We start from the raw sequence: 14,171 nt of genomic DNA on the forward strand, positions 1-14,171 counted from the left end.
CTTTAAATAAAATCAATGATTACTAGTACTATTTATTTTATTACTATTGTAGTACTAGTACTACAGATTCTACTTCTGATCTGTGTAGTGTTTGGATATCTCTCTTATTTCCTATTTCTGCTAACTTTTCTACATGAATTTTGCTCCTCAATTTGCCTTGCTATTGCTTAACTTAACCTCTCCTATGGATCCCTTTTTTATCTTTTCTCCTCCGACTTTCCTTCCCTCTTTATGACCTTGTTCCATTCCCATTAATCTACCGACCTTGTTCCACTTCTGTTAATCTAAGCACCCTTCTTCACCCCACCTTATCCTATGCACCCTTCCCTCCTTTTTTCCTTTCCATCCGAATACACATCTTCTCTCACTGCTATAAATCTACTCATTCTTTTATACTACACCTTATGCTATTCCCTCCCCTTTTATGTGTGTGTGTGTGTATGTGTGTATCTCTATTTAATCATTCTTTATGTAAGTTTTCGGAACTATGAGTGCTTCTCACCTCTCTAATGCCTCTGTTCAGTTTTTCCTTTGTACTACATTTGCATAACATAATTACCAAGTTTACCTATTCCTCCCTTTTTAGAATTATCATATTCAATTCTGCCCTGATCTTTCCTTTGAACTACTCAATTACTGATGTCAATCTTAATCATATGGTATGCATTTCCATGTAAAAAAATAAATGATTTGTCCATATTGAGTTCCTTGAAATTAATGTTTGTTATTGGCTCTTATATGTTACATTTCCTAAGTTCGGGTTTGGTTGAGAGAGCCCTGAAAATCTACAAGTTTACTGAATGACTTTTTTTTTTTTGGTATGTGTTCAATATTATGGATAATTTTACTGGATGTGATATTTTTGGCTGCAAGCCTAATTCTTTTGATTTGCTCCAGCATGTGTTATTCCAGGTCCTATGGTATTTATAGTGGCTGTTGATAATCGTGTTCAATTTAATTGCAACTCCAGCATATTTGAAATTTTTTGTTGTTGTTTCTTGCAAAATTTTCTCTTTGATCTGGGGTTTTTGAAATTTGACAATAATACTCCTTTGTGTTTTCCACAAAGGATCTCTTTGAGGTGGTGATTGTTAAACTTTTTTTCCTATTTCTAACTTTTCCCTTATGTTCTATCACTGCATACACACACAGAGAGAAATGTTTTCTTCTGATGATTGTATTAGTTGAATCCCACAAGTTCTGATTTTTTGTTTCCCTGCTATTATTTTCTTTGGAGTCGTCATTGTGCAGTGGAAAGAATTGGATTTGAATTCAGATACCAAGGTTCATATCTTTATTTTTCCATTTAACTATTTGTGTAAACATGTGAAAGTTATATCACTTTGCTGGATTCAGTTTTTTATCTATAAGATAAGCTTTAAGTTCCCTTTCAACTAAAAATTACTGTTTCTATGTATTTGGTCTTTAAATTAGTTTTTATTGTTTCTATAATTTGTTCTTTAACTTAATCTTTATTTAGAATCTCACTCCTTACTAGGTCTATACCTTTTACTTATGATACTTTCATTAATTAAAAATTTTACTGAATTGTGTTTTGTTAGGTTCTTACTAAATGCTTTATTAAATGGATGCATTATTTCCATCTTTCCAAGTTTATTCGTGATTTTTTAATGTCAGCATTTGACCAATTTTCATACAAATATATGATGATTTTTATAAAGGTTATATATATATATGTATATTGTTTGCATTCAGAATAACTGTAAGCTTTTTTTTAATTTAATGTTTCTAAGTCTTTTCAGTTAAATAATTTTATATATCTTCTTTTTAGATTTTTTTTTCCAACTCCAAAAGTAGAGTATTAAGGACAATTATAATAATAGTGATCTTTTATTTTTTCATTTTAGTTAGCCTTTTATGTAGTTTAATTCTGTGCTTTTTGGTGCTTATTATGTATGTTTAAAAATTACATTATTTCTTGTCTGCACTGCTTTTAAGAATGATGTAGCTTCTTTGTTTCTGTCTCTTGACAGTATCATTTTTTATGTTGCATATCTGTAATCATGTTTTCTACTCCTGCTTTTTGGAATTGCCTGAAGCATGATACATTTCAGTATAGTTCTCACTTTCATTCTATTTCTCTTTAAATATTTAAACCATATTTCTCATCTTAACACATTGTTGGATTCTGTATTTTTAACCATTTTGCCATTCTCTTGTGCTGTTAATGAGCTTATTCATTTGCTTTCAATATTCTAATTAAATTTGTGTTATTGAACTAATCACTAATTGTACATTTATCATTTTAAGTCAGAAAGCTAGGAAAGATTCTTAGAGTTAGAAATTTGGTTGTCTGTGCTATTTATAATAGTCTTATACATAATTAGTCTCTTTACCACCAATTTCTCTCTTCTCTAATCCATATTCTATACAATTGCAAAAACTGTAAAAAAAATAAAAATCTATTCCCAGGGTGTAATGTTCTCTGGTTCAGTTTTTTGGGGGTCTTTAGGGGCAACCTTCCTTTCTGTTCAGTAATCACCACAAGAGTAGCCAGGATTTAAAGTCCAAATCTTTTATTGTCTCTTTCAGAATCTTGTCTCCTTTCCTGGAGCCCGGCTAGCTTTCTTTTTTTTTATTAGTCCAGATTCTTTATTATCTCCTTCCTTGGGCTGGGCAGCTTTCTGGAGAGCCTTTCAGACCGGCCTTGGTCTCAGTGGAAAAATGCAGGAGGAGAGCCTGCCACCAGTGGCCTGACTAAAGATCAAATGAATGTCTGTCCTTGGTTCTGAGAGCTTGAGCTCCTGTGTCTTCTCTGCTCTCTGAAAGCTTCTCCTCTGTGGCTCTCAGTCCCTGCTTATATGCTTCACACTGAGTATAAACCAATCATTACATCATGAAGAAACCATTATTTGTTGTAAGATTAAATCAATCATACTGAACCATGCTAAACTAGATAACCATTGTCTCATCAATTCCCCTTAGTACCTTGTAAACATCCTTTATTTCAAATTCAGAGTTCTGGCCCATAACACCAGGATACAGATCTGACCTGTTATTCCCCTCATCAAATTTTTAAAAAACATATTCTATATTTCAACCAAAATAACTCACTAGCTATTCCTTAAACTTAGCATTTTGTCTCTGTGCATTTGCATAAGCCATCCTTTATTCTTGGAATATACTTCGTCATCATTTATGCTTTTCAGGATTTTTCTTTTCTTTCAAGGTTCAGCTCAGATGCTAGTTGTATTTGTAAAGGCTTCCCTGTTCCTGTTTACCTGCTACTTATTCAACTTTCCCTAGAGTGGTAACCTTCTCTGAGCTTATCTCCTGTTACTTTCTACTTTGTATCATGTTATGATGTGTGTATATTGATCCCACCTAGTAGAATGTAAGTGATGTAGAGGATGGAATACTGTATCTAGGTTCAGGAAGATCGAAGTTTGAATCTTTATTCAGGTACTTACTAAAGATATTACCCTGGAAAAGTCACTTAACCTTGTCTAAGAGCCTCCTCTGGAAAGTAATAATAATGGTGATAAAACATAAGATCTCTATAGTGCTATTATAAGGTTTGCAGAACACTTTTCAAATATTACCACTTTTTTATTCTCACAACTATGTATCATTATCTTCCCCTCAGATAAAGAAACTAGTAAACAAGGAAGTGAGTTGCCTTTGATCTGAGGCCAGATGTAAACTGAGGTGTCCTTTATGCATTTGCAATGCTCTGTTGACTGAACTACTTTGCTACCTGTGGGGATGATGGTAGCAAGTACATCCCAGGCTTGCTGTGAGGCTAAACTGAGATAATAGAAAAAAGCTAGCTATTATTGAGAGTAGTTTTATTTTTATGTTCATATCTCCAGCATTTATCATAGTGTATCATATCTAATACACATACAATAAATATTTGAATTGCTTAACGATTTTGTTTTCTAAATGGATATCTTGTTAATGAGTGCAGTCCTTCATAGCTAGTAAAGACTTCTCATTCCTCGCCTCTTGTAAAGCCTTCATGGACAATTCACCCGATATGCTGAGAGCCTTCCTTTTGATCTGTTGACATTGCATGGAAGTCACTGTGGAGAGCACACAGGATGTCCATTGATTTCCTCATGGCTGGCACCACTTTTAGAACATATGGCTCTCCAAGGACAAACTTTATGTTACTTCGGTGTTCATTTGTAATGTGTTGCAGTGTATTCCAGAGCCTGCCTGAATCAGCTTAAAATGCAATTGAGAAATATTTAGTAAAATAAATAAAATGTGACAACATAGAAAAACACAAATTATCAATATTTAAGTTAGTACCTAACTTCAGGGCTCCATTTCAATCTAAATTTAACACTATTGTCTCTGAGCTTTAGTTTGTCAGAGAAGCTGATAGACTTTGCCATATATTATCACCAGAAGAGTGTTGTTGTTAAAAAGATGGGCCTTCATATCTGAGAGAAGTTTGAAGTCAATTTAAAGCACTGCCTATTGTCTCAAAAAACTGTCTGTCTTGCTTTCCTCCTTTTCAGTTTTGAGTCCAGCTCATCATCTATGCATGATGTTAAAGTTAAAATATATCTACTGATGGATCTCACCTTTGCTAGTCTGAACAATAGGCATTCTTCATCCATTTGGTTATTCCCTTATGGATAGTTGCACAAGATTTCTTGTGTGATCTCCCAATTACTGATGAGACTCTTTGGTTCAGGATTTAACATTTAATTCAATTTTATCCTATCCACAGACAAGATCATCTAGAGGTATCAGTACAGAGCTGCCTGCTGCCACAACTCTCCCAAATGCAGAGCAAAACAGATTTAAATATAATTGAAACACATTTAACAAATAAAAATGCAATAAAATGGATTACGTTACATTTTAAAAACTAAGTTAATATGCACCTACTCTCATTTCTGATTGAGTTGGATGCTGTTAGCCAAGTTGTGATGTCCTGGATGAAATGGTGATGCATATATGACATATTCTTATGACAATAATGCTTAATTTTCTTCTTTTCTTTATTACCCCAAAGCCTTCCACCATTCTTCTGTCTTTTTCACTCCAGATTTCCTCATGTTAATTTCTTTATAAACAATTCCTTTACATTCTTTTCCTGATTCTGTTCATTTTTCAGCCATGAGCTCCTTTCCACCAAGTCTTGGTAGTAATATCAATAAAGTCAAATTTGATTATGGCAAACTATATAGTTGATCTTTTTCTTACCTGTACCTTGTTTATTTCTATATATTGAAACCACTGGGTTTTATTACTGACTCTTTTTCCAAATGTATACCTCCTTCAACCTTCCTTGTAGCAAAGACTTATTAAAGGAAGAGGAGGAATGAGGAGCTCAGCCAAACTAAAACATGTCCACCACATCTGGCAATCTACACAGTGTTCTCACCTCTGCAGAGAAGGGAGAGAGGTGTCTTTTCTCATTTTGTTTGGGGGCTGTGCTTGGTAATTATAATTATATAGTGTTCATTTTGGAGTTTTGTGTTTGTTTTTATCATCTCTCTTATTGTATTTATTGTTTTCTTGGCTCTGCTTATTATTTAATTCTGCTTTGGTTCATATACATCTTCCCCTGATTGTCAAAATTTTTTATGTTCATCATTTATTATGGGATGTTCTTTTACTTTGGTATACCATAATTTGTTTTGTCTTTCTCCAGTCAATGAACATTTACTTTATTTCTATTTCTTATAGATTATTTCTGTATAATTGCATTGTTAAAATTTGTTACTTTAGATTTTCAGGTAAACAAATATGTTACATGAAGTTTAACTTTTCACTTTAGGCAACCTTGAAGATGCTGTTGGATCATTTGAAATTAGTGGCTTCTTATCATGAAGTAAATAAGATGACCTGTCAGAATTTAGCAGTATGTTTTGGGCCTGTGTTGCTGAGTCAAAGGCAAGAGACTTCACCTCATAACCACAGAGTCTTTACTGATTCCAAAGAACTTGCAAGTGCTCTGGATTTCAAAAAACACATTGAAGTTCTTCATTACTTACTCCAGCTGTGGCCAGGTAATAAGTTTATTGAAAATTTTTCTAGTTCATTAATAATAACAATAATAGTGAGATATTATGGAACTATAAGATGTGCTAGTCTAATTTTAAAATCTTTTTGGTTTGTTCAGCTCCCAAATTCTATGATTCTTTGTTTTTCTCCAGGTTATTTTTGCACCTTGTGTGCATGGCATACAGGCTCTGAGTCAATATCAGTTATTGATTGATTTGATTGACAAATAAATTTAAGGTCCAATGCAAAACTGGCTCTTAGGCAATTGGATTGGTTCATGTTTTATCCGATGCCGCCTTGTGGTATGGAGAGGATGCTGAATTCTCAAAGGTTTCTACCCAATTGGAAAGAGTTAGAAACCTGAGTTTGCATCCAACCCCTACTACTTAGTTTTGAAGAATTGAAGAAAGGTTGTCTGGCAATGTATGTTAAAATACAAAGAAATCCTTGATTTAGGACTTAAAAAATGAAAAATTTTAAAAATTATGAGTTGGTAAAGTGAGTCACTGTTTATTAATATAAACTTTTTATCAACTGTTTTTGTAGTAATCATTTTTTTAACTTTTTAAAGTAGAATTTATTGTTTAAATTTTGAATTAAATTTCTCCATGCTTTAAGACTGTCATTCTTATAGAACTTATTAGGTAATACAATTTAAACTTGAAAGAACTTTTGAGTTTAGAAATCCCAAACTTTCTAATGCAAATCTCTACAAAGCATTTGGGGAAAATGAATGCAAATGAGAAAAAAATAAAAGAAAATGAGATAGGAACTAGAAGGAATTTCAAGTTGGACTTTATCCTGGTCATTAGCAGTAATTGGAGGTGTCCCCCAGCTATTATCCTGGGTCTTCTTCTATTCTCCCTTTATACCATTAAGTTTGGTAATCTCATCAGCTCTTGTGATTTCACTTACCATCTTTATACAGATGATTCCCATATTTCTATATCCAGTTCTAACTAACCTTCTGCTTTTCATACATCTTAAACTGGATGTCAGCCTAGATGATCTCAAACACTGCAGGTCCAAAATAAAACTTATTCTTCTTTCCCCTAAATCCTTGCCTCTTCTTAACTTCCTTATTCCTGCTGAGATCATCACCCTCCCCTCCCTGTACCCTAGGCTTCCATTCTTAGTGTCCTCTCTCTCTTCACAACCAGCCACCACTCTGGGCAGGCTTTCATCCTCTCACACCTACCCTCAGTCTATTGACTTCCGCTTGGATTCCCAGTCCACTCCATCTTCCATTGAATTCCCAAAGGCTGTCTGTGCCATCTCTCCTGCTCAGTAATCTCTAGTGATTCCCTCTCATCTCCAGGATCACTTATATGATGCTCGGTGCGGCACTGAAAGCCCTTTAAAATCTGGCTTCCTTCTGGACTTTTTTTTTTTCCCATTTCAAATTGGTTGTTGCATTTTTTTAATAAGTTTATTTTTAATACACATTGCTTTATATGAATCATGTTGGGAGAGACAAATCAGAGCAAAAAGGAAAAACCATGGGAGAGAAAAAAAAATAGAAAGAAATGAACAAAGCATGTGTTGATTTACATTCAGTCTCTTTAGTTCTTTTACGGGTTGCAGACGACTTTTCTGTCTAAAATCTATTGGGATTGTCTTGGATCACTGAACTATTCAGAAGAACTAAGCCTTTCATACTTGATGATCTCACATTCTTGCTGTTATTGTGTACAACTTATTCCTGGTTCTACTTGTTTCGTTCAACATCAATTCATATAAATCTTACCAGATCTTTCTATAATCAGCTTGTTCATCATTTTTTATAAAACAAAAATATTCCATTACCTTCATGTACCACAGCTTCTTCAGCCATTCCCTAATTGATGGGCATCCTTCTGGACTTCTTATATTTTACTCCTCTCTTTATACTTGATGCTCATATAACACTTGCTTGATTCTATGCTTTTTTACTGGTCTATCCCTGGAATTCTTTCTCCCTTTACTTCTACTCCCTGGCTTTCCAGGCCTTCTTGGCAATTCATCTCCAATTTCATCTTTTTTTCCAGGCAGCCCTATTTGCATGTCTCTCTCCTCCTTTACCCCCCCCCCCCCCCCCCCGCTAGTGCCTTTTCTCTGAGATTATCTTTTGTCTAATCTGTATTTATTTTGTACATACTTAGTTATTTACATGTTTTCTCTCCTCCCCTTAAATTGTGAGCTTTTTGAAAATTTTTGTTTGTTTATTTATGCATTTATTTATTTATTTATTTATTTTGTATTCTCAGCATTGATCTAGCCCAGTGCTTGGCACATGGCAAACTCTTACTAAAATGCTTGTTAACTAACTGTCCTATGATCCTGGCTATAGAGCTGAAAGTAATTGTGAAGGCCATCTTGTTTAGTTCTTTTATTTTATAAAAAAGAAAACGGAGGCCCAAAAAACTTAAGCGATTTATTCCAAGATTGTACAGGCCAGGATTCAAGCATGGTCTCCTGACATCAGATTCAAAACACTTTCCATCAAGTCCATCATTGGTTGTTCTTTATGCTAGTAATGCTTTCCTTCCCTCTCTACCTTTCATCCCTTTTGAAATCCTGTCTTGTAAAGCCCAAATCAAATGTTAGTAACCCTCCAAAGTGAAGATGATAATCTTTCCTTCCACAGACTGTTTTACTTTGCGCTTCTCTGATATACTGATTTTAAGTTATGTTGCTCTTCCTAGATTGTTAATTCAATGAAAGCAGGGACTATGTCTTATTTAAATTTAAATTAAATTGTGGCTTAGCACAATGCTTTTCACAGAAAAAGTGGTTTATGTTGAATTAAGTTAAATATGTCAAATCCATGACAGTGTCATAGAGATGATCAGCACTGGACCAAGATTTCTTCCACATCTACAGTGTGGGCTTTGGTTCTTCATATAGTTTGATTATCTTTGTATTTTGTTTTGATTTGGTTTTGCTTTAAGACATTTTCTTGCTTAGACATGAAAAGAGAAAAATTTTAATTTCATTTATCACTGCCCTTAGCTATTCTTAAACTACTCTGGGACAAGAAAATAATACAGAATCTTAAATCCATTCTACATAATTTCTGACCAGTGGTCACTTAACCTTTTCTTGAACACTTCCAATGAAGAAAAGCTTACAATGCCTTGAGCCAGGAAAACATTTTAGAAGTTTCAATCTAATATAATTTTAGGAAGCTCCTCCATTTATTCAGTTGAAATCTCTTATTTTTAATTTTTGGTTCTTGTTCTGCCCTCTGGAACAACACAGATAAGTAAGCAAAATCTCTATTCCACAAGAAATCTCTTCAGTGTCTTGAAGATAGTTACTATATAGTTCCCAACTTTTATTTAGGTTAAACAATTTGCCTTGGAAATGTTTTAAACTTTTTATCTTTTTTATTTTGGCTAGTTTTCAGTTACAGATTTTGGGCAATTTATATATAGAAAGATGGGCTATCATTTGTCTTTCCTCTCATTTTCCTCCTGTCTAAATGAAATGATAAGAACCTATAATGCTGAAGTAGAAAATTTGAATATAAATACATAAAAAGCAAGAAATGTTATAACTTACATTTCTCAAAATTAACTACTGTATTTTGAACTTTTTTCAGCAGCCCTCAAATTTGCAGTTTAACATTTCTAAGAGAACCAAAGCTTTTCATGTGTGTTTAAATTTAGAAAATCTTTTCTTGTATCAAATAGGGATTATTGCTGAATAGTATAATATTTATAGCAACAAATTAAGAAATCAGTGAAATTGATACTTTGAGGATACTATTGTTTTTAAGAAACATACATTTTAACTTTATAATATAACACATGAAAAAATTGTTCTAGATTTTTTTTCATATGCAAGAGTAAACCAATAGGCTATTTGTATAGGGCATAATTAATATCATCAAGCCAAAATGAACACAGAAACTAATTTTCATCAGTAGATGAAAATTAGAGTAGAACCACAAGGAAGAGTAATAGACATTAAAAAAGGTTGTAGTTTGATTGAATCATCAATCAGAATATACGAATATTAATAGAGTGGTGTGATTATATGTCCCCATATCAGTAATATTAACTAGAGAGACAGCATGGTGTCATGGATGGAGAACTGACCTCAGGGCCAAGAAGACATGAATTCAAGCCCTGCCTGTGCCTGAGCATGCTGGCTGTGTAACGGGACCCAACCATGAGCTCTTATAGTCAAGGAGCCAAGGAGTTCCAGATCTGCATCAGTAGAGGGATACCTTGATGGGAACTCCCTTCACCAACAGAATCACAAGTCCAATCTGTCCTAATTAAACTAGAAAAAGCAGCTAAGTTTGGAAGTTAAAAATAAACTTATTTTTAATCATTAAATATTTCTACAATCTGCCAAGCAGATAGAAAAACTATCAGTGTGCTCTCCCAAAACAGTTCTTTCCTGCATTTCACTATAGCTCTGGAAAACTTGAACCAAAGGCATGTTTATGTAGCTCTTCAATTTCCTTATTTTTCACAACTGCAAACAAGCAGTCATTGTTCATTTTGAGAGTATAAAGAAAGTTGATGTGTTATCATTAACTCATGGCCCCTTCATCTTAATGGAGTTTAGCATAAACAAAAAGACCTTTGTTGGAGTAAAATAAAATAAGCAGAAAGTGAATGTTACTGTGGACAGCCTTTACCTCAACAACATTTTAAAATAAGGTCATGACTTTCCATACTGAAAAATCATGTAGAAATGTTTGAGTTCATTGTGCCCTAAGAAGTGGACAAGGAATGCTTCAGGTACAATTTCATGGAGTATTATGGGATATTATTTGGCAGTATTAGATATTTAGCAAGAATGAGAAAATAAAATATCTGTACTGTTCACAGGCAATAAAGGAAGACTATTAGTAGCTTATGCTGTATAATCATAATCAGGTAACAAATGATCAAGTGTGATTTAAGTGCATTTTACCGAAGAATTGGGATTTGGGCTGCTTTAGTAAAGTTAATTATGACATAGCTCCTAATAAAAGTGCACCCAACCTGGGCCAGAAGCTCTCAGAGGTCATTTCAGATGCCTTTGCCTGGTTCAGATGTTTGCCCAAGGAGGAGCTTTTTCTCCTCCCTCTCCTCCCTTTTTTGGACACCAATATGCCTTGCCTGCTTTGTGCTGCAGCATTAGTGTAGAAGAAATTCCTAGATTATCTGCTTTTGGAACTGTAACTAGAGAATGATTAACTTAGAAGTAAGTTAATCAACACTTGGAAGTGCTTGTTTCATTTTAATAAGGCCCCCTTCATCTAGCATGGATGTGCACCACTGGCTTTTATCACTAATCTTGATGATATCTGATAATGACAGAAAAATGATTGTGGAATGTTTTCTTATGTTTTGCATGTTTTAATGCATGTTTGTAGTTTAGTCTTAAATGGCTCATCTTTTTAGCTCCATTTGTTTTTAGAGTCTTCATTGAATTATTATCACTAAAAGCAAATGTGTTGTTTGTTCTAGTGCAACATTTAAATGTCAAAGAATCAACAGACAATTTGTTCCCAGAGCAGAAATCCCTGAATTGTTTGAGACGCAAGAAGCAGCGACCACATATGTTGAACTTGAGTGGCACTCAGGGATCAGGAGTGCTTAGGCCACGGCAAGCCAGATTAGACAGCCCCCTGAGTAATCGCTATGCAGGAGACTGGAGCAGTTGTGGAGAGAACTACTTTATTAATAACCCGAAAGAAAATGTGAATGAAGTGGATTATGATGACGTTCCTTCAGAAGATACAGAAAGTGGGGAAGACTACAGCAAAGCCAATGGACCTGATAAAGTAGTTGAAGAGCCAGAGCCCATCTCCAAAGAGTGTACGTTTCAGACATACTTGGCCATGCAGACAATAGATTCTTCAATGGATCGAAAAGTTAATCTCAAAGATTTACAAGAAAGTATTGATATTTTAATTGGAAACTTAGAACGGGAGCTCAACAAAAACAAGCTCAATATAAGTGTTTGATTTCTAGGGATGATTTGTGTGATATCCCCATGGTTTTTTCTCCTCTTCTCCTCCTCCTCCTCTTGCTGATGTTTATCTCATTTTTAATATCTTTTAATAATTCCTGCTTAACTTTATGCGGTACATTTAGACATTCCAACTCATCTGTATAAGATCTCTCTATTCATTGCAAAATTATTCTGGGGTCAGATAACTTAAGCTTTCTGTGAATGAGTTTCTAATATTTCTTGTCAGATATTATTAATATTGATGAGAAGAATGCACTTATAACATTCATAAATGTTGTCTGAGATTACCCCTTCTAGCTTGTGCTTTGTGGAAGTAGCCCTGCTTTTTCCTGAAGCATTACAACTGAAACAGACATTCCTTTCCGAGGAGAGTGTTTCAACTGCTTAGCCATTATTTGGCAGCAAGAATTGATGTAGATTGATTCACCATTGGGTCACATTTCATTTGCAATGCAAAGGCTGCTATAATAAAAAATCTTTTATAAATAAAAGTTAAATTGTATAAATATTAATGTATTCCTGTATTAACATTTTCAATAATTATTTAAATGTGCAAAAGTGAAATATTTTTCTAACCCAAAAAGTTTGTGTATATTTATATAAGTACATATGTGTATAGTTATTTGGAAGGGGGCACCAAATAGTCAGTTGTGTCATAAGAAATGTCATGAGGCCAAAATCAGAATTTACTCCAAAATATCCTCTTTTTCAGGAGATTTATAAAGTGCAGATTGAAAAAAGGAATTTGTGTAGGACTTGTGCCAAAAATGACACAGAATGATAATTATCATTCATAAGAGCTCAACCATGACATAAAAAAGACATATTCTGAATGAATTGTAAATAATTTAAATTTCAAATTTTTTGGTTATTTAAAGAATTTGTTGAGTAGTTGGATTTCAGCTTTGGGCTTTATTTTCTTCAATTCTTTCATCTTGATGTTGCGAATCCAGGAATTGCCCATAATTAATCCTAAGAACTATGACAACCTGGCTGAGAAATTCTTATCAGTTCTATGCATTTAAAAAATTTCAGCTTGGTGTTTAAGTTATTTATTTACATTAGTACATTTACACACTGACAATGTTACCCCCTTTTTTTCTGAAGGAAACTCTTTAGCATTCTAAGCTTTATTAATTTTCATTAACTTATTTTGGCTTTATGAATCCAGAAAACAGTTGCTATTACAATGATTACAAGTATGTTTTAAAATGTAAATGTAGTTTGAAACTTTTTATCAGTAAATCAAAGTGTATTTTTTTAAACTTTTGTACTTAAGAGATTATGCAATTTTAAAATTAAAGGCAAATAAAGTTTGAATTACCAATGAGTCTTCAAGGCCTTAAACCCTTTAAAAATTCTCTATATTTTCTACATTGAAATAATTGGTCACATGTTCTCATGAGATGTACCTTGGTAATCATAAACCTTGCTTCTTATCTGGGAATCATTGCGTTTTTAATATAAGATAAACTGGGCTATTTTTGTAACCAAGTCATCATTTGTAACACACTGTCAAGAAATTTCTGATTGTGTTGTCTGGATATATTAAATATTCAAGGAAATATTCTATTAAATGTTCTATAAAAAAGATTGTTCTGATTTCTTTGTTTTTAAAAAAATGTTGTTTATTTACTTTATATAATGTGAATTAAATACTTTTCAGAAATGTGAAACTGCGCTATTTTCAAAAAATCCAAACATATTTCACAGATGACAATTTAAATGTTGGATCATGTATTATTATATTGTTAGTTTTTAAAAATTTCAAAATATTTTCATTTATAATTTTTCCCTGACAAATTACTTGAGTGAATTTTAAGTGTCTATTACATAATAGACTCATTGGAAAAATCTATAACCTCTCTCTATATATCATCCAGATCTTAAAAACAGCAGTACTGCATAGTAGTACTTCATTTATGCAGTATTGTCAGATAATCAACATAAATAAAATTTCTGGATAATTGAAGTGTCAAAACTTGTATTTTAAACTATTTTGGATGGAAAAAAATTCTAAAATTGATGATCTGCCTTTTATAATAAAAAAGAAATTAGGTTAATCATCAGTTAACATTTATTAAATGCCTACTGTGTGCTAAGCCCTAAAGATACAAAAAGAAAGACTGTCCCTGCAGGTTCAGTGAGCACACAACCTAATGAGGGACAATATATCCAAAAAAAAAAAAAGTTGCAAACAATTTATAGAATAAATAGAAAATAGA

General features: G+C 33.3%; 1 protein-coding gene across 1 annotated transcript in view; it reads left to right on the forward strand.

The window, feature by feature from the left end:
- Positions 1 to 13,927, forward strand: part of SYDE2 (synapse defective Rho GTPase homolog 2) — an 81,868-nt gene extending 67,941 nt beyond the window's left edge. Inside the window, 2 exon segments of the mRNA XM_074266350.1 lie at positions 5,762 to 5,993; positions 11,439 to 13,927. Of these exon segments, the coding sequence (XP_074122451.1) occupies positions 5,762 to 5,993; positions 11,439 to 11,938 (732 nt within the window). The 3' untranslated portion in view covers positions 11,939 to 13,927.
- Positions 13,928 to 14,171: the final 244 nt, after the last annotated feature.

This window comes from Sminthopsis crassicaudata, chromosome 4 (genome assembly GCF_048593235.1).
Source record: "Sminthopsis crassicaudata isolate SCR6 chromosome 4, ASM4859323v1, whole genome shotgun sequence".
Taxonomy (NCBI): Eukaryota; Metazoa; Chordata; class Mammalia; order Dasyuromorphia; family Dasyuridae; genus Sminthopsis; species Sminthopsis crassicaudata.